The 23,933-nt window shown below is 34.3% G+C and overlaps 2 protein-coding genes across 2 annotated transcripts; both read right to left on the reverse strand.

Moving 5' to 3' along the window:
* Window positions 1–3,910: 3,910 nt before the first annotated feature.
* Window positions 3,911–10,956, reverse strand: LOC108483437 (transcription initiation factor IIF subunit beta-like). Its single transcript, XM_017786831.2, has 6 exons — window positions 10,441–10,956; window positions 10,068–10,176; window positions 5,111–5,241; window positions 4,937–5,011; window positions 4,672–4,821; window positions 3,911–4,327 (listed from the first exon to the last, which is right to left on the reverse strand). The coding sequence occupies exons 1-6, from the start codon at window positions 10,633–10,635 to the stop codon at window positions 4,208–4,210; spliced, it is 780 nt and encodes a 259-aa protein (XP_017642320.1). The 5' UTR covers window positions 10,636–10,956; the 3' UTR covers window positions 3,911–4,207.
* A 3,368-nt stretch (window positions 10,957–14,324) lies between these two features.
* Window positions 14,325–20,567, reverse strand: LOC108480335 (V-type proton ATPase subunit a3-like). The gene is made up of 18 exons (XM_017783291.2): window positions 20,134–20,567; window positions 19,971–20,015; window positions 19,569–19,691; window positions 19,386–19,493; window positions 19,083–19,193; window positions 18,819–18,992; window positions 18,469–18,606; window positions 17,665–17,772; window positions 17,246–17,353; window positions 16,994–17,142; window positions 16,606–16,759; window positions 16,342–16,502; window positions 16,037–16,243; window positions 15,581–15,764; window positions 15,413–15,496; window positions 15,084–15,280; window positions 14,935–14,994; window positions 14,325–14,824 (listed from the first exon to the last, which is right to left on the reverse strand). The coding sequence occupies exons 1-18, from the start codon at window positions 20,272–20,274 to the stop codon at window positions 14,620–14,622; spliced, it is 2,457 nt and encodes an 818-aa protein (XP_017638780.1). The 5' UTR covers window positions 20,275–20,567; the 3' UTR covers window positions 14,325–14,619.
* Window positions 20,568–23,933: the final 3,366 nt, after the last annotated feature.

Here is a 23,933-nt window from a genome sequence, read left to right on the forward strand (position 1 = left end):
TTGTTCTCTTAATTTTACCAAAATATCTGAAGAAGTTTTAGAGTTTAAAGTTTTGAAAACATGTTGAAAATGGAAGAGGGACTAAAATGAAAGAAAATCAAAACTTAGAAAAATGAAGGGAGAGAAGTGAGGGGGGAGCTTGAAATATGATAATGAATAGATTTTTCTTTTTTCTCTCTACATCTTTCTATGCACTAAAATTATGTACTCATCTTTCTCTTCTTTGTTTTTTTTTAATATTTAATTAATAAAATTTCAATCATCTCAATGCCAGATGTATGATACCTATTTACTTTCAACATCATCCACTCCTTTCTGAGTACCTATTTACTTTCAACATCATCCACTCCTTTCTGAACTACTTCTATGGAAAAATTCCACTCCAAATCCTCACCCTTTTCTCATTCATTTAATCTAGTAATTTTTATTTCTAATTTTTTCATTATAGCCCGACACTTCTCATACTTTTTACAATTTAGTCTATTGCTTAAATTAATTTTCCTAAATTCAAGTCTTTTTTTTTATTTCTTATAATATCCAATTACCTTCCCTACTAACATTAATAATTCTATCTTTGTGTACACCAAAAAATTCGAACACCTGTCAACTTAAATACTGTTCATATTCCGAAGGATGTCAAGAGTGTTACAAACTTCTTGAAGTCACCAAAGGTGTTTAATTTCTTTTGCAAAAACTTCACCCGAGTGAACCTTGAATAATTACCTATACAAGTAATAGGTTCAATTAGCCTATAATAATTGTTTAACGTTTTGACATCCTTCATAAATAGTTTGTCTTATTTACCAATTACCTTGCACCTCTCCTTTGTGAAATTCACCAACATACATCGATTACAAAGTTGGTTGAGCTAATTAAGTTTAGCTTTCAATCATTCCACAAGAAACATAATTTGGGTGAGGGCTCCCTCTTCAATGATTCTTCTCTTTTTACCATCACCAAAGGTTAACTTGGTTTCATGGTTTTATTGAAAATTGTTGGAATAACTTCTATTCTAATCATGTTCCAAGAACACCCATTATCAAAGTACCAAATATGCTCAATGGTAGCCTTCAAGGATCGATAAGCAACAATGAGACATCTTTGATCTTTTCTTCTCCAAACAAGTTTTTCCTTCTACCTTATGTTAGTTGCAACTTGAGTTGCAACCAAAGATGCAACTGCCTGTTTTATCTAAAATCTTTTAGGAACCTGTAACACATTGGTTACCATAGAATGTCACACAATTTTCTCATTATTTTTGTAGTGACTTTCACTATGAACAATTTCAATTTTCTTGGAGCATTCAAGTTGATTTACAACTCCTTAAGCTTTGACAAGAACTGTTGATTCATTGTCGTATTCTTTTTCGTCAATGTATCCCAATCCAACTTTGCCTAGTTCTCTTCTTCCGATGGTTAGAATTTTGCCTAGCATTCTGCTTCTTGATTCTGGCCTTTTTAGTATAGATCGAGTAGTTGTCAGCTCTTTCTTCGTTGCATCAAGTTTGTCAACTTTAGAAAGTAGTCTTCCTTTTGGATCATTTTTCCAAGCTTCTAGTTCTCTTGCTTCTGTAAGTTCTTATTAGTTAGTCACGCCTAACCTCATTATCTAGCATTGTCTTATAAATGCCCATAAAATCCTCATAGATTTGGCATTGTTGTTGCTTTAGTTCTCCGAGTCTGTTGCAACAGTTGACAACTTGAAAAGTACAAGCCTCATAATTTCTCGAGTTCTCTTCATCTCTATCTTGCTTGAAGAATCTTCATCGCTCCAGGTTATTCACTCGGCTTGAATGTGTCCCTGACCCTAGCAATTGTGACACTAAATGTCTTTCTTTTTCCCCTTACAAGCTTCTTCATTGCTTACTACTATCTTTCTTTTGCCTTTATTAAAGTTACAACCTCCTTCAAAATTTTTGCTCTTCCTAGTTAGTTTTTGAATGCGCTATAGTTTTTGAATGCGCTATTTAAATTTTTATTAAGAAGGGCTAGCTACTATTTCAAATCCTTAATGGTATTTTATCCTTTAATTGCAACTAAGGATGCATCTTGTGGTGCATTATTATTTTATACCTTACCGTTACTTTTCTTAGTCTCTTCAATATTCATCTCAAAGGTTTGTAGGAACCCAATAAATTCATCAATCCTTAATATGCATCTTTGGCATTTTCTATAGTAGTCACTTTGATCATAAATCATCCAGTGAATACCTTTAAAACCTCTCTGACAAGCTTAGTATTCCAATAATCCTCCCCAAGAGCAAAAACGCGGTGAATGTATTAATGCCTTAATGAGTTGTTTTTGAAATTGTTGTGGTTATCTCATAGTTGAGCATTTGGGAATTCTCCTAAGCTAGTTTGGTTCTACACTATTGAATATGACATTGAATTCTTTTGGATTTGCATTTGTCAACTTATCTTTCTTAATGGTCTAGGTGATTTCTAGATTGGGAATTAGCAAGCCACTAAGATTAAATTGTACAAGGCCCCTAACCATTCAATACAACTCTTTAAACTCGCTCATCTATTGATTTAATAAATGTCATCTTAGTCTTCTAATATGCAATAATTAAAGCCATCAAGCATAAGAAGTCTAGAGATTGAAGTTTATTCCCTCTTAAGCAATTCAATAGCTAAATCATCACCTAACTAATCAATTGCTAATTCTAATACCAATTGTAGACATTGAGTTACTTATCGATTATTAGTTAAGTTGCAACTTAATAACAATTGAAAGAGTAAAAATAAATATGCACACAATCATTGGTTCTACAGTTAGAAAAACCTTTCCTACATTTGTGAAGCCTTATGCAAAGAGTAAACCAACATTAATCAACAATACAAGATATGATTTAAATTCAACTCACTCTTCAAGTTACAATTTTACTCCTATAAATCAACTAAGATCACTCTCTCAACTAAAACTTTCCCCTAGAAACTTAGTTACAACCTAAACATGAAACAATTTGTTTAGAACATAATTGCACTAAAAAACAAGTTCCTCACAAATTCATAATCAAGTAAACAAACCTTTTTTAAATAAGCATTGTGAGCTTGCAAATATTCAACTAGTGTAAACATGATATCGCTAGAATTATGCTTCAATAAAACTTCCATATGGCATCAAATAATCAAATATTACAAGAATTGCACTTCTATAGAAAATAGATCTCATTTTATAAATTAACACAACCAGATAAAATCTTCAAATAACTCCTTATTTGATTGATATTCAACTTGATCCACTCTACTAAATTGTTGCTTAAAATCTTCAGATGTAAAAAATAAATAATTTTTTCCAATCATAAGTATGCAGCATGTATGTAAATTACTCAACCATTTAATTACAATGCAAATTACAACTTTCAAATAATTACAAATTCTTATGCGTCACCTCATGATTACTGAAGTTTCACTTTCTAATAATAATATCGTGCTCCAAATGCAAGATTTTATTCACGAAAAATGATATCTAATAATTAGTTTTACAAACCAGTATTTGTAATCCTTCATTTATTCCCTGCACATATACACAAACATATAATAATCATAAAACTCATGCAAAACACCCCATTGGACATAACATTCAGCAATCAGTTAATACAGGAATCCTTCCAAATTTTGAGCAACTGAGCCGTTAAGTGGAGCCTTTCTAAGCAAATTCAAGTCTATAAGCAATTGCCACCTCCTATATATCCATATACACATAAACATCATCTAGCCATCATGGAGTTTTCGAAGATTTAAAGCCAACTTCGAGACAGTTCACTGATCGCCTTAAGAAATAATTATGTATCATTTTGATGGTAAATACAAACATAAGAAACAAAAGGTGAAACATCCTAGCAAGAGAAAAATAATCTCAATGCAGTTGGTATGCAAGCAGCATTTCAAACAAAGTACACAAGGATATCACGATAGAATATGATTCCTTTTTATTGATCAGGATTTTTGTTCTGCATATACTTGCCCCCTTAGTCCCCAACTTTGATATCATTGAAGAATGTTTGAATTGCACCATTGGACTTTAGAGGTCCTGCAGCCAAGTTTTCCTTTCCCCAAACAAATTACCTATTATCCCCTTAAATCACTGGTTCTTAAGCTGAATATTACTCTCTATCCTCTTCATGAGGGGTTCCTTTAGACTATCCCTTTAATTGAGAAAAAAAATTAGAAATAAAAGAAAAGTAAATTACAGGTAAATGTAAGCTATTCAGCTGCTGTGTCGTCCACAGATTTTTTATACTCTGGCTTAAGTTCGTAAGTTCCTTGGTTACTGCCTCTCTTATTGTACACGCAGAGCTCATTCAGTATCTCTTTAAGGAATTGCTGCAAAGAGATTAAAGCAAAAAAATTTCACACACATATGAACTACCTACTAATAAATCACATCCAGACATAACTGTATAAAGTAAAAACAAGAATTGCTGAATATAAATCACCAGAAAGAGAAGTCTACAACTTCTTGGCAATAAGTCCTTTCATTTTAAAAACAAATTGCAATTTATACATGGGTAAAATTAAAAACTGCAACAAAAAATTACCATTACAGACCATAAGATATATTCAGTTGGAAGAGGAAGAGGAAGAGGAAGAGGAAGAGGAAGAAGAAACACAGCTCAAACAAAGAGGTAAACATGACAAGATGATAGAATGTAAGGTAAGAGGCTTACAGCAGGCTGATCTGTCTCTTGGACAAGTTGCTTTAAAGCCCAATTTGGTTGTCTCTCAAACAGCTTGAACATTATATCTTCCAATTCCCCACGATCCCTTCTTGTTCTTTTCATTTCTGGTTGTTTAACAGGCGTTGTTTTCTTCTTTTCCTGCACAGGGACAATTGAAAATAAGAATTGTCAATGTATACTCCCAATTCAATACTTGTGTACATTTAAGAGCAAAAAATGGCTAATATCATTCTCTAGGCACATCTTTAAGTACCTTGGTGTTGGATGAAATCAGACCAACCATTCCAGGCATCGGCCTCATGTGCACTCCACGGTCATTATCAATAACCTTTAAAATGCATTAAGAGACATAAGTAACATGTTTGCATCATAATAACTTGAAATAAAAATACCACAGAGCCAACCCAATGTATATTCACTAACCTACCTGTATTTGTCTGTTCTTTATCATGGACTTATTTGTCCTTTCACGACAGAGCCTCCCATACTCCTCAAGGTTTTGCTCATGTGGTTTCATGTCAAATTTATGCTCAACTTTTCCTTCCATTGCAACCCTACCTATAATGAGAATAACAATATATATATTAAATAAAAGCACAAATGAAATTCTCAACCTCCCCTCCCTCAAAGGGAGAGAGAGAGATGAAGTAATCACAACCATAAATAGACATAATAATGCATTAGCTCCTATTGTGCAACACAGCACACCAAAGTTGCGGATTGTTTATTTTCCAATAGTTATGTGTAGTAACTTCCTAGAATAGCCTCTAAGCATGTTCCCCCACCCTTTCTTGCATCGGTGAATGGTGATATAGTAGCATCATACATTCTAGAAAAAGCTGCACTCCTTGAAAAAGCTTCAACTTAAAACTGATCAAATTTTCTTCATGATACACAATTGATTTCAACATGCTCATTGAGAACAAAAAGATTCTAAAACCATATTTTGACATTTAGAAAGAGTTTGTGTTACATACGTGAATTTGGGATTGATAGTTCAGCTCATCAAAGGGAGATTGAAACCTTAGGACTAGTTAGAGAGACTCACATTTCTTAGGGGTTTTTGATAGTGCTTGCCTTTGTTTTATTCATCATCCCTTTAAACAGAGATGACAAGAATTAAAGAAGTATATCAAACTAAATAAAGTTCTATCAATCAAAAATTCTATTTTAGGAGTCCTAAACTACTTTTATTCTAAGAGTCCTACCTAACAATTTCTCCTAGAGTTCTAGATAACTTCTAAGTGTCCACAACGATAATCATGTTCTTAAACCCCACAATAGTGTGGAGTAGCTAAAGCATAAAAATCGCTACCTTATTGAAACAACTGCACAATACTTATTCATAACAAAATACCTCGTCAATTTTTTAAGGGATGCAATGCATGTTATGTGATTAACCATATGATTTCTATCTTACAAAACCAAGCACTCCATTATTTTCCTTGGTCAACCTTCTTATCCTATTTCTATCCAAGTTTTTGGTTGTACTTGTTTTCTTCATAACAATGCACCAGGAAAAGATAAATTTCTTCCCAAAACTATCAACTAAGTCTTATTAGAATATTCTCAGCATCAAAAGGGAAACAAATGTTATGATCCCATTACTCGCAAATATTGTATTTCTACATATGTAACCTTTCTTGAGGCAACTCCATATTTCTCCCCTCCATCCCTAACCGAAATGGACATTGTTGATGCTCTAGCTCCCATATTTCCATTGCTAATAATACACCTTCCCCTAAACCTCTTCAAGTTTATTCTCATCGCTTCACTTCAAATGCTCCTAATCTTTCTTCTACAGATACAAGTCAGGTAGATGTTCCCAGTTACTCATCTTCTACGCTAACATCTTTTCCATCTATAGTAATGCTTCAAACAGAAGAAAACACTCCACCTATTACTCTCAGAAAAGGTATTCATTCTTCTCAAAATCCTAAACCGATTTACAATTTTTTGAGTTATCACCAACTATCACCCACTTATCATGTCTTCACCTCATTTTTATCCAATGTTTCCATTTCTAAAACAGTTAGTGCAGCAAAGACTAATCCTGGATAGCAACAAGCCATGGCGTAAGAAATACATGCTCTTCATGCTAACCACACATGAGATCTTATTCTCTTACCATCAGAAAAAAAAAATATTGTTGGATGTCGATGAGTATACACAGTTAAAAGTCAGTTCAGATAGAAAGATAGACCAACTTTCTCTCTGGTTGCCAAGATCACCTTGGTTCGCCTCTTGATCTCTCTTACTGCAATGAATCATTGGACTATTCATCAGCTCAACATTAAAAATGATGAAATTTATATAGAGCAACCGCCTGGATTCGTTGCTCAAAGGAAGTCCAGATTAGTATGGGGATTGAGGAAATCTCTGTATGGTTTAAAGCAACCATCAAGAGCTTGACTTGGACGGTTTAGAGTAGTCATTCAACAATTTGGGATGAAAAGTAGTGAAGCAGCCACTCTATATCCTATCATCTTAACACTCAGGGCAAGGGCATTTATCAGGTTGTTTATGTGGATAATATTGCTATCATAGGTGATGATTAAGAAAGGATGGGCCAACCCAGGGAACATCTTTTAGAACACTTTCAAACTAAAGACTTGAAAAACTTGAAATATTTTCTGGGTATTGAAGTGGCACAAGCAAACACAGGCATTATTAACTCTCTAAGGAAGTATGTGTCGGATATATTGGAAGAAACGGGGACGGGGATGCTGGATAGAAAACCTATTGATACGTCAATGGATCCTAATGTCAAACTTATTCCAAGAGAAGGGAAGCCCCTAAAATATCCTAGCCAATAACGAAGGTTGGTTGGGAAATTGAATTATCTTACTATCAGACATCCAGATATTTCTCCAATGAGTGGGATCAGCCAATTTCTTCAAGCTCCATGTGATAGTCATTGGAATGCAGTAATACACATCATTTAATTCGTCAAAGGTGCTCCTGAAAAAGGTTTGTTGTACAAAAATAAGACAAAAATAGTTGGCTATTCGAATGCAGACTGAGCAAGATCTTCCTCAGATAGGTCTACTTCAGGATACAGTGTCTTCATTGGAGGGATCTTATTATCATCAAAAAGATGAAAGCAAGATGTGGTCGAAAGGTCAAGTATAGAAGCCTAGTCACTAGTGAATTTATCTGGTTGAAACAACTTCAGATGTTAAGATGTAAGGTTGATAACCCAATGAAGTTAATATGTGATAATCAAGCAGCACTTCATAATGCTACAAATCCGGTGTTTCATGAAAGGAAAAAACACATAGAGATAGACTATCACTTTGTCAAACAAAAGACCTTGTTAAAATGCATTGCTACTAGTTTTGCTAATTCTAACTATTCGCTAGCTGACATTCTCACTAAATCTCATAGAAAACCTCGGATTGAGCATATATGTAACAATCTAAGAGCACTGATCTATACGCTCCAGCTTGAGGGGGAGTGTCATGATACGGTATAATGTAGTGATTCTCTGAATGATATTAGGGATTATAATTGTGAATTAGGCTGTCAATTAGGGTTGTAGTGATTACTTACCTTATTTTGTACATGCTTCAAGTTTTATACATTTGTTTTCAGAAAATTATGTAAAATTGGCCAAAATATTAATGTGATTAGTTTTATAAATCTATTGATATAATATTTAAAGCTAAAGTTTTTATAATACTCTTTTGAACTTTCTAGATTTTTAAAAGTTTTATACATTTGTTTTCAGAAAATTTTTAGAATCAATACCAAATTGACAAAATTTAAGAGCTTAATTTGTTATTATATCAATCAAAACTATTTACAATTGATGAAAAACATTAATTACCGTAATTAATTGTCCTTAATTGCTCACTTTTAAAATTGAAAGGGATTAAATTTTTTTAAGAGGGACCAATTTGCTCAATATCGAAATTGAGTGGGACTAGAGAGGTGTTTTTACCAAATAACAACTAAGCTTTTCCTGTCAGCAACTCCTAAAAGCCCAAACATGTCCATACTAATAAAAAACTGCACATTTGTAACAATAGAAGGACTAACAATTGAGTCCCTATCATCTCCAATATCCATTTTACTAGGTAAACCATCAACTTTAGACCCATTATACTTCTCGTTTGTCAGCGCCATTTCAAATTTCTCACCAGCAATAACAATTTTAAAAAAATAACTAAGCTAAGCTTTTTACATCTGCAAATTCCAAAAACCCAAGCATGTCCATAGTAATAAAAAAACTACACATTTGTAACAATAGGACTAGCAATTGAGTCTCTATCATCTCCAATATCCATTTTACTAGGTAAAACATCAACTTTAGACCCATTAAACTTGTCTAGATTGAAGGTTTTCTGGATCAGGTTTAATGAAAAGGATGGGTTGTAGGATATGAATTTAGAAGCTATTAATGAATAAGACCGGGGACTGAAGTTGGCTGTGACCGCCATGGCTTTTGTTGAGATGGTGTAGGAGGGTTTGATGCAGAGGATACGGAAGAGAGATAAGAAAAGGCTTTCTTGTTCACATATAATCAAGCTCCTTGCATATTTCTTCTCACCACTCTGCCCCCTACTTTTTTGCCATTGTTGAGAATCATTGACTCTGATACCAAATTGTTACTTCGGTGAATTTCAAATTAATAGTTCAGCTCATCAAAGAGAGACTGAAACCTTAAGACTCATAGGAGAGACCCATATCTCTTTAGGGGTTTTGATAAAAATTTTGCTTGCTTTTGTTTTATTGATCGTCCCTTGAAATGGAGATTACAATAATTTAAAAAAGCATATCAAGCTAAATAAAGTCCTACCAAACACAAATTTTATTTTAAGAGTCTTAAAACAACTTCTTTTATTCCAAGAGCCCTACCTAAAAATTTCTCCTAAGAGTCCTACATAACAGCTACTAAGCATCCATAAAAAATAGACTAATTGGCACCATCCATTTAGAAAGAGTTGCAGTCCTTGAACAGGCTCCACCTTAAACCAATCAAATGCTCTTCACAACACACATTCAATATGCTCACTAAAGAACTCCAAAAAAATACTAAATATGCATTTAAAGGTATACATAGTCTCCCCTCATAATCTTTTTACGAATAAAAAGAACACTCACAATTAACTTGTGGACAGCATACCAATTCCTAATATGCACATTATTCTGATTAAACCCTCAATGCTATACAGCAACAAGTGCACCATGTATCTAAGAAAATATTCACTAAATCATGAAAGTAAGAAACACTCCCAGTGTAGTTTTTATAAGAAAACCACATTTTGAGGTAAATTGTTACTTCAAGTTACCGTACAAAGTGACAACAAAAAGGGATTGAATTAGATAACACACAAATGAATACTTGAGAAGCAAAAGAAAAAAGGAACCATAATTCTTACCCTGAGTTGTTTCAGAGAAAACGGACATAGGAACAAAGTCTTTAAACATATTCAAGGCGTAACTCTTTGGCATATTTCCAATCTCAGATCCAGCCATCTCCATAGTAAACTGATCATCAACTGATAAACTCGTGAGAAATAAGAAAACAACAGAACTAATAATACAACTTAAAACGTATAACAAGAATGTCATTCAAATCTTTTACTTGGTAGATTATAGAATCAATAACCAAGAAACCTCTTTTACCACAATTAAAGATCCAATTCACCATTAATAAAAAAGGGGTATTATCTAAAACTTGTAATTAAGAGTTCCAAGTTGCGAATTCAGGGTTAAAAAACTATCATCTTCAAGTGTTTAGGGTTAGAGTACCTGCATAGAAGAAGGGTCATCGGGTTTGCGAGGGTCGAGAGAGAGGACAACCTTGGCGACAGGCTGTGAATCGGAAGAAGAAGAGGTCTGACTCTTCCATGGTTTGGCCACAACGACCGGACACTTCATTAACCAAACCGATCTATCAGCTTTTCCAGTCTCCAAAAAGCCGCTATTACTGTGATCTTCGTCCATCTTCAAGCTCTTCCTCTGCGAACTGATCAAAATTCCTCTTATTTCACGTTTACCTGCAAGGCAGTTTTGGCAGAGCCTGGAAATTTCCTTGGTCAGTTTCTTCTACTTTTCGCTGCCAGAAGACTGACAGCAATTGTTTTTGTTCATTCACAGTATTAAATTTACGAGTTGAGGAATGAATTGGACCCTGACGAACCGCACGGAACGAATTTAGGGAACCGGATTTGTCGTAAAGCTAGTAATGGGCCTAATGGTATCAAAAATAGAGAGAAAATTTAGCTGAGGTTGAAGCCTGTCCGGATCTCATGGGCAGGACAGCTCAGATTGAATCGAGTCCACTATTTTTCAATTTTTTTATTCAACATCAGATTTAAGTAATAAAATTTTAAATAAAATCTGAGAATTGGGATGAGGAAAAACTCCTTTTTAAGTTTAACTAATCCTCCCAAACTTAGAAATTTAATAAGAAACATCCGAATTAAATTAAATTTAATTGTTTTATTTTTGAAATAAATAAAAAAATGTTTTATTTTTATTTTAGAATAAATAAGATTAATTTTTAAGTTTAAACTTAAAACTTAATTGAGATGTTTAATTTATATGGTCCTAGATAAAAATTAATAAACACATTACATTTTCTAATCATCAAAAATAGAAATTTTTATCAAATAAATTTAGATTTAAAAAGTATAAAAATGTACTAGAGTTACGACTTATAATTTGTCTATAGAAAAAATGGGAACTAATGAAATTTCTCATCCACATGGTTTTGAAATCGTCATAGAACTTAAAGCTAAGAATATTCTACTTAAGTTTAACAATAATAAATTATAATTTTATATGTACGGAGATATATATTATATTTATATATTAAGGATATTTTTATAAATATTTCAAGGATGGGTGAGGCATTAGATCATATTACAACCTATCATATTCGAATTTTTCTCAATTCATCCCGACATGAAAATATTTTAATTTTATAAACTAATTAAAAATTAACATGTGTTTTACTTATATCGTATTTGTTTTAGAAAAAGTATTGTATGATTATCATCTTTATCCTTTTAAATTTTTAAGAAGAAAATGTTGAAAATTAAAAAAAGATTAAATTTATCATTCTTTTATTTTGAAAGAGATAAAAATAATTTGAAATCACAGTTTGCTATAATCTATTCTCTTTATTTTAGTTTTTGAAAATTTTTTTGGGCAAAAGTTTTCAAGATTATTAAATACATCGTATTAAAAAATTAGCATAAATGCTACTTTAAAAAAAAAATTAGTGAATTGAATTCAACTATCAAAAAAGAAAATGAGCCTTGAGCGTTTGGGATCCCCCCTGTCTTTGAATCTGGAAAGAGCAACAAAGAAGTTAAGATTCGAGATCACAGAGAAAATGATGACGATAAAATGGTGCTTAATGAATCTTTGCCAATTCGAATGATGGTGGTGCATCAGGTGATGGAAGCGTTTTGCAATTTCTCTGGCAACGGAGTGAGCAATGAGAAAACTACTATGTATTTCACGAAGAATGTTTCTAATCAAATGAAGGATCTGATAAGTGGAGGATTGGACTATAATTCTGCTGAAGATCTTGGGAAGTATTTGGGCGTCCCCATTTTTCATTGACGAGTCACGAAGGCTACTTTTCAGTATTTTATCAACAATATGAAACAAAAGTTAGTCGGCTGGAAGACGAGTGCTTTGTCTTTGGCTGGACGAATTACACTTGCTAAAGCGGTAGTGTCAGTCATACCTATTTATGTGATGAAATCAATCGTTGTTCCAAAAGGTCTTTGCTTGGAAATGGAGAAAATAATCCTCAACTTTGTGTGGGGGAGCACGGATGAAAAACGGAAGATTAGTCTAATTAAATGGGAAGAAGTGTGCAAACCAATTAAAAGTGGTGGACTGGGATTTAAAATTTTGAGCAAGCAAAATGATGCTTTCTTGATGAAGATAGGTTTCAACCTTATTCAACAATCGAATCAGCGTTGGATCCAAGTTCTTCGTACCAAGTATAAATGTGTTGAAAAGGTACCACAAACTTTGCACACAAATTATGTATCGCGGTTATGGAAAGGAATGAGTAAAGTCTGGGAAACTGTCAGGGATGGTGTAATTTGGAATGTTGGAAATGGTAAGGTTGTTGATTTTTGGAGAGATGAATAAATAAAAAATCATGGGAAATTGAATATGGTATGTTTGAATCCGGATTTGCTACCCAATGAAACTGTGATAGTTTATAGTATGGTTAACAATAAAGGAAAATGGGATATGGATGTCTTAAAAAGCATGTTGCCATCATCCTCTGTTGCATATATTACTGCAGTTAAACAACCTATGGCGAATGATGAGTTCGAGGATAAACCTGGTTGGAAATGAAACAAAGGAACTGTCTTCACTTCTAAGTCATCATATGAATTGTTGAGCGAGGAATTTGATCAAGAAATTTATAAGAGGTGGCAGGTGATTTGGAAGATTAGGGGGCCACAGCGAGTGAGAGTATTTCTTTGGCTTGTAGTTCATGAAAATTGCTAACGAATGCGGAACGATAGAGACGACATATTACAATAGACCCTTCGTTTAATCAATGTGGAGCCAGATTGGAGAACATAGATCATGTTTTGCGAAAATGTTTGCCAACGACTGACCTTTGGAGTTGAGTGGTGAAGAGTGGCAAATTGAATGAATTCTTAGGCCTTAGCTGATTGCGTTCATGTAAACTTATCAAGGTCGGAATACTTTGCTCAATGATGAAAACTGGGAGGTGTTTTTTGGGGTGGCATGCTAGAGCCTATTGCTGCGAAGAAATCAAGTTATCTTCAATGATAATTTTTCTGAGTGGAAAAGCACGCTGGACAAGGCAACGCTTTAAGTCTAGAGTTTTGTGATACGACTCAAGGTACAAACGGAAAAGATAACAGGGGAAAAGAGAAGATATTGTAGCATATTTGTTGGTAGCGCACTAAATCAGGATGGCTCAAAGTGAACACAGATAGTGCTAGACTACTCAAGCGTGGTTTTGCAGTAGATAGAGGATCGGTCAGAGATGAAAATGGTGTCTAACACTCAGGATTTGCAAGAAATATAAGGATATGCATCACTATCAAGGTTGAATTACAGGGTATCCATGATGGGTTGATATTAGCAAGGAAGATGGAGGCAAGATGAGTGATCTTAAAAACAAATAGGTTGGCAACATTAGACCTTGTTTGTGAAAAGGGTGAGATGAATTACGACAGTGCTGTTCTACGAAATGTCAAAAGAAAGATTGTTGGTAATTGAGATATTGATCTCAAACATGTGTTTCGTGAAAAAAATTGACTAGCAGATAGTATGGCGACCATGACCTTTAATTTGGAACGGAGTTTTAGTGTCTTCCCACAGCCACCTAATGAAAATTTTCAAATTCTACATAAAGATTTAGATGGTTTTGTAGTGCCTAGAATAATTATAGTTTAAATACCAGTGATTTTCTACATTTACCAAAAAAAATAAAAATACATCGCACTCATATGGTTACTTGTATAGGGCGGACCAATGGCTGGATCCAAACATTAATTTGATTATTGCATAATATTTGCAGGTTCATGCTATTGTAGGTATCATGTTTGGTTCTTGTATAAACAAATAAATATCACTGATTTTGCTCGTTGTCTTCAAAGAAAAAAAAAAAAAAAGCAACCTCTATCAATCGACTGTTAAATTACATTGCATGATACAAAAAAGAAAAGTGTCACAAAATTATTCATTTCTTCCAATTAACAGACATACAACAATCACCAATGTGGAAACACAATGGCTATGTTAACAAATTACAACTTTGAATAGCGGGGGGGAACGGGAACAAAGCCTTTGTCTTCTCTAATCCCAACAAACAAGTTCACCACTTCATATACAGAACCTCTAAAATATGAGTTTAAATCCCTACCTATAGGACCAAGGGAATGTATTTTTTAATACTCCTTTGTGTTTGTTCTTTCATTCATCTTCGGCATCAAGTGATGCAAATGAAAATGGCTGAAATTTATAACCGTCTCCTTCGTAGAACTTATTCTGAAACTCAACCCAATGAAGCCTCAAAGCGTGTAAGAATGCGCTGAGGGTTTCCATCACTAGTAACACACCAACTGTTGCGCATATAAATACAAATATACCGATGATAAGAATGAAGATATTGTTGAATCTGCAAAAGAAAGCAAATGATAATAATCAGTCCTTTTTAATTAAATTCAAAATACTTACTAATGCAAGAGAAAATGTTTTGAGGAGAAAAGTAGACTACTCCGTACTCACCCCCAGGCCAAAAGTAAAACCTTGTCATAAAATACACTTGACAACTCTGAATGGGCTAGGCTGTAAAATGTAAAATCAAACAAATCAGATGCAGTCAAAGAGGCCTTTCTTTGCAAGGGACTTGAAGGTTTCAAGTGGTTAGAATCTACCTAAGAGCCCATAAACGCAGATATGAAGCTGTATTCGACACTGCTCCAAGCACAAATTCGATAGTGTGTATAAGTTGGTGAACAAAGATCTCACTGAACTCAAACTCTTCATGGCTACTGGAACCATGACGTACTTCCATTTCATCAGACTCATCGAGGCTATTTTCTAATAGGGCATAAGATTGACCACGGTGCCTCTACATCAATAAGAAATTATATATTAAAGCATTTGATAGAAGAATGGAAACCAGTTGAACTTTATAAAGCATGGGCTATACAATGAAAGATATTGTTTATAGTGGAAAAAACAGAAAGTGCTGTCCACATACTTCCTCATGTTGCTTCTTTAAAAGAAAAGGCTTTGGAAATAACATCCACGGTACAGCAACTAGAGCCGCTAGCAGTAATACAATCTGTCAAAAAGCACAAAATCCATAAATCTGATGTCAAATAATGCAAGAGAAAACATTCGCAAATTTAGGAATACAGAACTAAACCTGGAGGAACTTCTGACCAAAGAAAAGTTGATTTTCACCAAGATCATCTGTAGGACTCAAGAACATGTATATCATCACGTGATAAAGATCAGCTTGAGAACCAATGCACCATTTCACAACTATGAGGAGTGACAAGTATCCGAACAGACTGTTCAGAAAGATCATTTGGGGAAGGAATTGGTACCTAAACAATGTTTCAATTTATTGAATAAACACATTAGTCAAAATCACTATATTTTTGTTAAGGCAACAAACAATAACACATTTTCAAAAATGATATAATTAACAAAAAAGCTTTGCTCGTTGTGCCAGGGCACACTGAGACACAGGTATGTTCGTCACTAGTAACCTCTTTTCAGTTTCAATTTCTTTTTCTTTGGTTAAACAATTTCTTAGTATTTAAACTGAGATAAGCATTTTGCCAAGTACTCTACAAATGCAATTGTTGTGACTCACCGAATGTTGAGTTCATTTCCCGAAAACTTTGCATTGAAGTAACTCAAAATGATTCCAAGATTCATCTGAGCTACTCCAAGCAAAATTGACATCTTCATCTTCAGTGAGTTGAGAAATGGTAGCTCACTCCGAGTACCATGCCACTTAGGATCCACACCAAAAGGATAAGTGGCACGTACTTTTACTAAGCCTGCTGTAGAAGCATCTCTGCAAAGCAAAGAGATGAATGTAAGTAATACAGAAAGGAAAGACAAAAAATTTTCAGGTTCTCTCCGTTTACTCCAATCATACAGACAACTACCTACCTGCAAGCAGGATCACGACATCCATAAGCAGAGGGCCCAAACAGTTCAAACGGGACCGAAAAAAATTCATTGTATATCAATCCAGTGTAGATTGAGAATAATGCCATCATCATAATAACATAGCGACCACCAAAAATCATCTCAGTGATGTCTCCAAGTTTCTGTTTTAGGTTAAAAGAAAATTAAAATAAAATAAGTACAAGAAACAGTACAATTACCAAGAACATGAAGACCAAAATTACAAGGAAGCTATTCACAAGTTACCTGACTAGAAAACTTTTTTTCTTTGATTATGAAATATGATGTTGCCAAAAACAGGCATATACCATGGCCCCAGTCACCAAACATAACAGCAAAAAGGAAAGGGAATGTGATGATTGTGAATACACCAGGATTTGCTTCTTGATACTTCGCAATCCTGCAATAATATTAACTCAGGTCAGTTCTTTTCCATGATAATTTCATTTAGAAATGGCATTTTAACAACCCAAGTAAATATGCAATAGCAATAGAATGTCTAAACTAAGAAGAAAATATCTCTTTTGAGACTGAGGAGTTAGGGACATGGATTGCCAGAACCAAGATATTGTGAATTCCACAGAGCCGGCTTATCTTCTTGAATGCAATAGCAGCAACTATCAAATTGACTAACCCATATGCATCCACGATTTCTTGGAAAGCAGAACTAAATTTGTTGGTTTGGAAATAGGTAGGAGGAGATTCCTTTGTCTGGAGAATATGAAATATGGTCCCAATTTGTGAGTTGCTGTCAACAGTTGCCCGCTGTAACACATTTTGAATCTGCAAAATCAAGGGTAGATAATCATTTTTCAACTTTATTATTGCAATTAAGCAGGAATACCATGCAGCAGAGAAGAAAGGATTACAGGTTCAAAAAACCGACCTTGTTTGTTGCAAAAACAGGGCACCAACCTTCTGCAACAAGACATTTTTTTGTAACATCTATGCTGAGCATGCTCAAAGTGTGATAAATGGATTTTTCTTTCTTCACCTACATAAATTAGAAAAAACGTTGAGTGAGTTAAGAAAACATAGAGTTCAAAGGAACTTAATAAGGTTAAATAGAGGAGGCAAACTGCAAGTTTTGAGCAGTTTTGTGTTAGGCCATTTTGGGTTCCAATCATTTTAGGTTCAAAATATCTTGGGTTTGGTATTTTGGTCAGATTTTGGGGTTCATTCTTCCACCTCTTAGGTTAAATCCAGCCACAGAAACTGACATGCAATTGTACGGATATGACGTTCAAACATAGATAGAAGCATATGTTTTAAAGAAAAGAAGGAATAAAATCAATTTCAACAAACCAAATGGCTCCACTGCTCAAAGTGATAGGCAATTGTCTGTAACAAGTTGGTCTGGTGCACAAGTCCAACATCTATAGTAGTTTTAAGCTCTTCAAGTCTTCCAGACACCTGCATATAAGAGGGGTTAAAAATTCAGCCTATCTGACAAGAACTTAATACCCAGATACCCATTTCATACGCACATTAAAATGATAAAAGTACGCAAAAAATCTAATAACTTTTAAAATGTTCACATGAAAGGTTAGAGCAATGATTTGGCATTATGTTCAAACATTGGAGAGAGAGATAGAGAAAAGTGCAACTTTTGAATGCTACTATGTTCAGGATCTAAGCATATCATTAACTTATTATCATCTTTAATTATTATAATATAAATAGTTTCCTTCCAACAACACTACCCCTTCTCAATGTGCTTATTTTTGTTTCAGCACAACTTTAGAATTGGCTCTGCCTTCTATTCTGTTAACCAAAGACAACATAGTATTTAAACTTCTTCAAGAATTAAAATAAAGTAAAAAAAATCAATGCAGGCCAACAGACAAATTAAAAAAAACCTCTCAATGAGCAAGGGCAGATATAGATTTAGACTGATTGGTGGTTTCCATTACATCATAATTGTTTCAACCCCAACCCCTTTCAAACCAAAACAACTAGAGAGAGAGAGAGAGAGAGAGAGAGAACAAAAGAGATACATATAAACAAAAAGTGAAAGTAACAACAAACTGCTTGCAGAATCCTTAAGCTTCGAATTCCATTTAAATGATACCCTGATTCTCTGCAATTTCACAATCATATAAAGCATACCTCTGTAATGATCTGAAATTGTTTGCTTAGGTCTTCTATGAACGGATATCTGTTTGCTCCAAAAGCTTCACAAATTTTCACAATTTTGTTCCTCGCCCTTTCACCAGAGTAAAAGACAACAAACACATTTTTCTCAGCCTGTAATTGCAAATAAAATGGTAAAAGTTTCTTAACTTTGATTAACAGGAGATGATTTCGGTAAAACACACTCATAGGCACAAGTTGCAAATCGATATCAAACAAACAAATCTAATGAGTGAAGAAAGAACTAAACAAAAGTAAGCATGAAAACAAAAGTAAGTGAATGACTAAGAAATTCTGGATCTACAATGGTAAATGCAGGAATTAACCTTCTCCCCAGATGCAGGATCAGTCACAGAACCTTCAAGTACAGATTGCTTCAAGAAGACATTCCCTCTGGTAGCCCGAAATAGAATTCTTTCAAAAGCCAATGATTTCTCTCTTGGGACAAGACCAGTAACAAATCCCAGCTTAACTTGCTTTGATGGATCAGTGACCATTTCCTACAAAAATAAACACCCTAAGCATCAGCAAAGAGGAATAAAAGGCATCAGATAAAACTAATATAGAAAATGACCAAGCTGAAACTATACTTGCTCCAGTAATAATGGACTGTCAATGGATCCTTCACCCCTTTGCTGAGCTTCGACTTCTCTCTGCTTAGCTGCAGCAATGCTTTGAGCTGAGTGAAAAAACTCACCAGCCTGAAATAGGAAAACAATACCACAGTAATCAATCATTACAGAATCATAAGGCTTCGTCTAGAAAGCGAGGTGATAAACCAATTTTCACACCTGCTGCCTAAAGAAAGGTGATAAGCCTTTGTACAGAAAGAGGGAAATAACTAATCACTCTACTGCTTTAATAACCAGATAATGCATGAAATTTTAGCATACCTTCTGGACAACTAGCTTATATTCTATTAGTTCATTGTAACTATGTTGCAACTTCTCATGATTTGCATTCATCTCCAACAATTCAGCTTCAAGCTCTCCATGTTTCACCTACAAATACCACATATAAAGTTGTGTTTCCATATAATAAATAAAACTGTTAAAATAGAAAGTATCCATTATTACCTCTAAGTTATCTAAATCAACATCATCACTCATTGCAGATCTAGTCCAGGGTGATAAACCAGCCTTCGTCATCTGTTCCTTGAAGAAACGTAGCTTGCGTGCCATTTCCCCGCATCTCTTGATCTGCATGACAGAATAACATATTCAAGTATAATCAAATTCCTAAAATTAACTAAAAATTAGCATAAATGTCCAAGCATTTAGAAGATTTATAAGATCATTATGAATTGATATCAAGGTAGAGTTTCTTATCTAAAATTCCACTATTTTCAGCAAAATTATCTTTTAATTTCAAATGTGCACATTCTTTGAGAATGAAGATTTCAAATCAGGATTCAAAACTGCCATTTGAGGGCAGAATCTCATGAAAATAAATTAAAATTGTAAAATATAAAGGCTGACCTGTGTAGCATACGTTCTCTGGAAAGGGCTCTTCTCTGAATTAAGCTGCAAGAAAAAATATTTTTAAAAGAAAATAGGCGAACGTAAAACATATTAAATCTAAAGATTTTCAACGATAATTAAAAATTCGAAAAAGAAAATCAAGAAATTGGAAGAAACTAACGTCTTTGAATTGAAAGAAGCCGAGATCACCGAGATAAGAAATGGAGCGATGAGCTGATTCAATCGGGATTATGAGTTGCACCAACTGCATTGGCTCCGATCGCAGCAGATCCATCGTCGGACGATGCGTTCCCCCTCCCATTATTATAAAAATCTAAAGAATTCTTTAAAAGTACAATTAATATTATTTATGAAAAATTAAATCTACATAAAAATGCGTAATTAATGTACAAGGAATTTCGTAGCCGGAGAAAATTGGCCGGAGATCGATCCTCTGGCGCCTCACGACTACTGGTGAATGGGGATGTTCGGCTGGTTTGCTCGTTTCTCGTTTTTATTCTTTCCCGTTTATAATGTTTCCGTTCTTCCGTCATTTTCACGCGCTGTTTTTTTTTTTTTTTTTTGCTCTGTAAGGAAAATTGAAAATGGCAGGAAAATTGAAAGTAGCTATACGGTGTCGTTTTAATGAGACCTCTTCTATTCCATGTTTAAAACGCGGTCTCTAGTCGGTTGTCATATCCAACGGTGGTCCATAAAAAGTCAAGACGTACGTCAACTGGCCCTCCTTATTTTTTTTTTGTTTTTGGGAAGGTAACTGGCCCTCCTCTAATTTTAGGGCCTTTGGTATAAATTTGTAGGCTTACTAGTTAAAATAACTCAAAAATATAAAAATAAATAAATGAAGCTCTCAACAAAATTTAACAATTAATTGAGGCTATAAAGATAAAAAGTTAATCAACCAAGCATTTTTGTTAATATTGATCAAATTTGATCATTAAATTTTTTTGACGTGATTGACAGATCAATTAAACGGTGACTATATCTACATCATGCTAACATGATAAAATGCCACATTAGTAAATATTAAAAAAAAATTTCTAAAAATTAATTTTTGACGTGATTGACAGATCAATTAAACGGTGACTATATCTACATCATGCTAACATGATAAAATGCCACATTAGTAAATATTAAAAATAAAAATTTCTAAATATTAATTTTAAAATTAATTATTTTAAAAATAATTTTTGGCCTTAGCCTACTAATATATTCATATATGAGTTCAAATATGAACTTAGATACATTATACAAATATTAAATTCCTTTCTTTTAACTCTTCTATTAAGGTCATGAAAAATAGTATACTTAAATCTCAATTTTATAACTTATGGCTCATTGTTAAACCTTTTTATTAGACGCGTATTCTTCTAATTTGGTAATATTTTAACATTTTCACTTTAGAACACATTCTCGATTTATAACTATAACCACATCTTATTATCACAAGGGAAATAACTCAAATACATAGGAACCCTTCCACAATACACTAAAGAGCAAATAGTGCTATGTAGCAAATCACGTCCCTCCCGAACACACCAAGTGCCAAGCCACCAAACACACCAAGAGAGCACCAGAGTGCTAAGCCCAAAGGTGACATATAGTGCATGTGATAAGAGCAAGCCCGAAGGCATAAAACTTTGGATACAAATTTCCAAATATTGAACTTTAGGTACACATAATTCCCTATTGGCACAACAGTTGTATCCTAATTATTTCTCTAAGTTTACTAGGGCACTTTGTAACACCCCAAACCCGGCCTAGACATTATGGCTGAATCCGGAAATGTTTACGAAGAAGGGATTTGAAATCGACGATATATCGATAAAACCATGTTTAGTTATTTGATAAAATGTCCAATTATTATAAAATATATTCGTTATTGAAACCATGATATGAAGTTCTTTAAAGTTAACCGTTTATTTTCGCAGCGAAATCTTGGAAAATCGTTTAAAACAAAAACAAAGTTCGTGTTTTCAAAAACTCGTTTGTTTGTGTAAAGTGTTTTTCTTGACGTTGAGGAAAAGTAGCAAATCAAAATTCAAATCCAAAAGTTAAAACCAATTAGTCCAGAGAGTCCCAAAAATTACAACTCTCAAGAAAAACCTTACTTTAAAATTAAATCATTAATTACTATGTAAAAATAGTTCTAGGTCGAGTGGTCACCACTGAGCCTCCGTCGCACTGACCCGCCTAAGTTTGTGGATTACCTAAATAGAATAGATAAACAGATGTGAGTTTTCGTAAACTCAGTGTGTAACCCAACAAAAATAGACATGCAATATACACAGTATTTCGTATACAATCAAATATAGATTCGGACCTAAGTCTATAACAGATGCAGATATTAGATAAATAGAAAAGATATACATAATCCTACCCCTATCCTCTACACACCATCTCTGACCATCCCAAAACACAATGTGGGATTAAAAACATACACCATCCCTACACACCTTATAGTGTTGATACGACACATAACAGATAGTATGCAGTCAAGTTGCCAGAATTAAGGCGAAAGGTCGCCGTACAGATCACTTCCTCTACATATACAAATCTCCAACCCACACAGATACAAAATACAGATTTAACAGAATCAACATGCTTAACATGCTCATGCACAGATATCATATATATATACTCAAACAAAACAATCATGCATACGTATCAATGTCCTACACAAATTGAACTACCATTATATCAAATCACATGATTTAGGGTTTGGTTAGCCCTTACCGATCCTACAGTAGGCCCACAGTTGATTAGAACGACCCATGCAACCCTTGGGAAAATGGGCACGTGGGCTCACACACCCAAATTGGCTTGCCCATGTAGCTCACATGGCCTGGCCCAAAACCCACACGCTCAACTTGGCCAAGCCCGTGTGGCTCACACGGCTACACTCACACCATCACACGGTCGTGTCTTGCGCACGGCCACACTTTCATCAGTCACACGGTCGTGTCTTGCACACGACCAACCACAGGGCCAGCCGCACGCCCATGTGGCGTCGATAGACCCCATTTTCGGCTTTCGTCAAAACTCAATTTTTTATGTTAAGAGTACACACCTAGTTCAATTTTGATGCAAAAGCAATCTCGAGACCTTCCAAACCTAAAATAGTATACCAAACACCGTTTTTAGCAATCTAATTACAAAATCATCAATACAAAACTGAGCAACGCACATACACTTAGCGCTATCAAACTCGATCACACGTATAGATTAGCCTGATTGAGCGAAACCACAGTCTCACCGCTTTCTCCTATACAAAAAGTTTACAGAGAACTACTATCCCTTACAACCCACACTAAGAATACAATCGAAAAGGAGAACCTAATAGCTCACTAAAACAAAACCAATCTACAAGTGAAAACCTCCCACTTACTTGACCACACGAAACACCAAAATCCTAAATTACACATGATGAACAAAAAGAGGGTATGATTGAAAAGGAAAATGAGAAAAAAAAAAAGGAAGAGTGGAGGAAAGCAAAACGAACGTCAGAAATTTAGATGTGAGAGAGAACCAAAATTTTGAAAAAACAAAACAAAACAAAACAAAATAAAATAAAATATATCTATCCTAACCTCCTATTAACTATTAAATCTCACTAACCCACTAACTCTCAACTCTTTTAGAATTTCACTTCCACCCAACCTCTATCTCATAACCGAAACAAAAATATCATCCACGCTCTCACAAGGAATCGAACACAGGACCTCCAACAAGCTAACTCTTTACCACTCAAACTAGCAAGCTCATTCTAATATAAGTTTACTAAAGATAAAATATAACCCAACCCACTAAGGATAAACCTAGGATAAAAAATAAGCAAAATTTTCCAAATGTGAGACTTGAACCTAAGACCTCATACACACACCTAAAACGCTAAACCACTGAAGTAGATACTCATTTATGTTAGATTTCACAAAAACATACTTAAATTATTCAGGCCGTTAC

The sequence above is a fragment of the Gossypium arboreum genome, chromosome 1 (assembly GCF_025698485.1).
Source record: "Gossypium arboreum isolate Shixiya-1 chromosome 1, ASM2569848v2, whole genome shotgun sequence".
Taxonomy (NCBI): Eukaryota; Viridiplantae; Streptophyta; class Magnoliopsida; order Malvales; family Malvaceae; genus Gossypium; species Gossypium arboreum.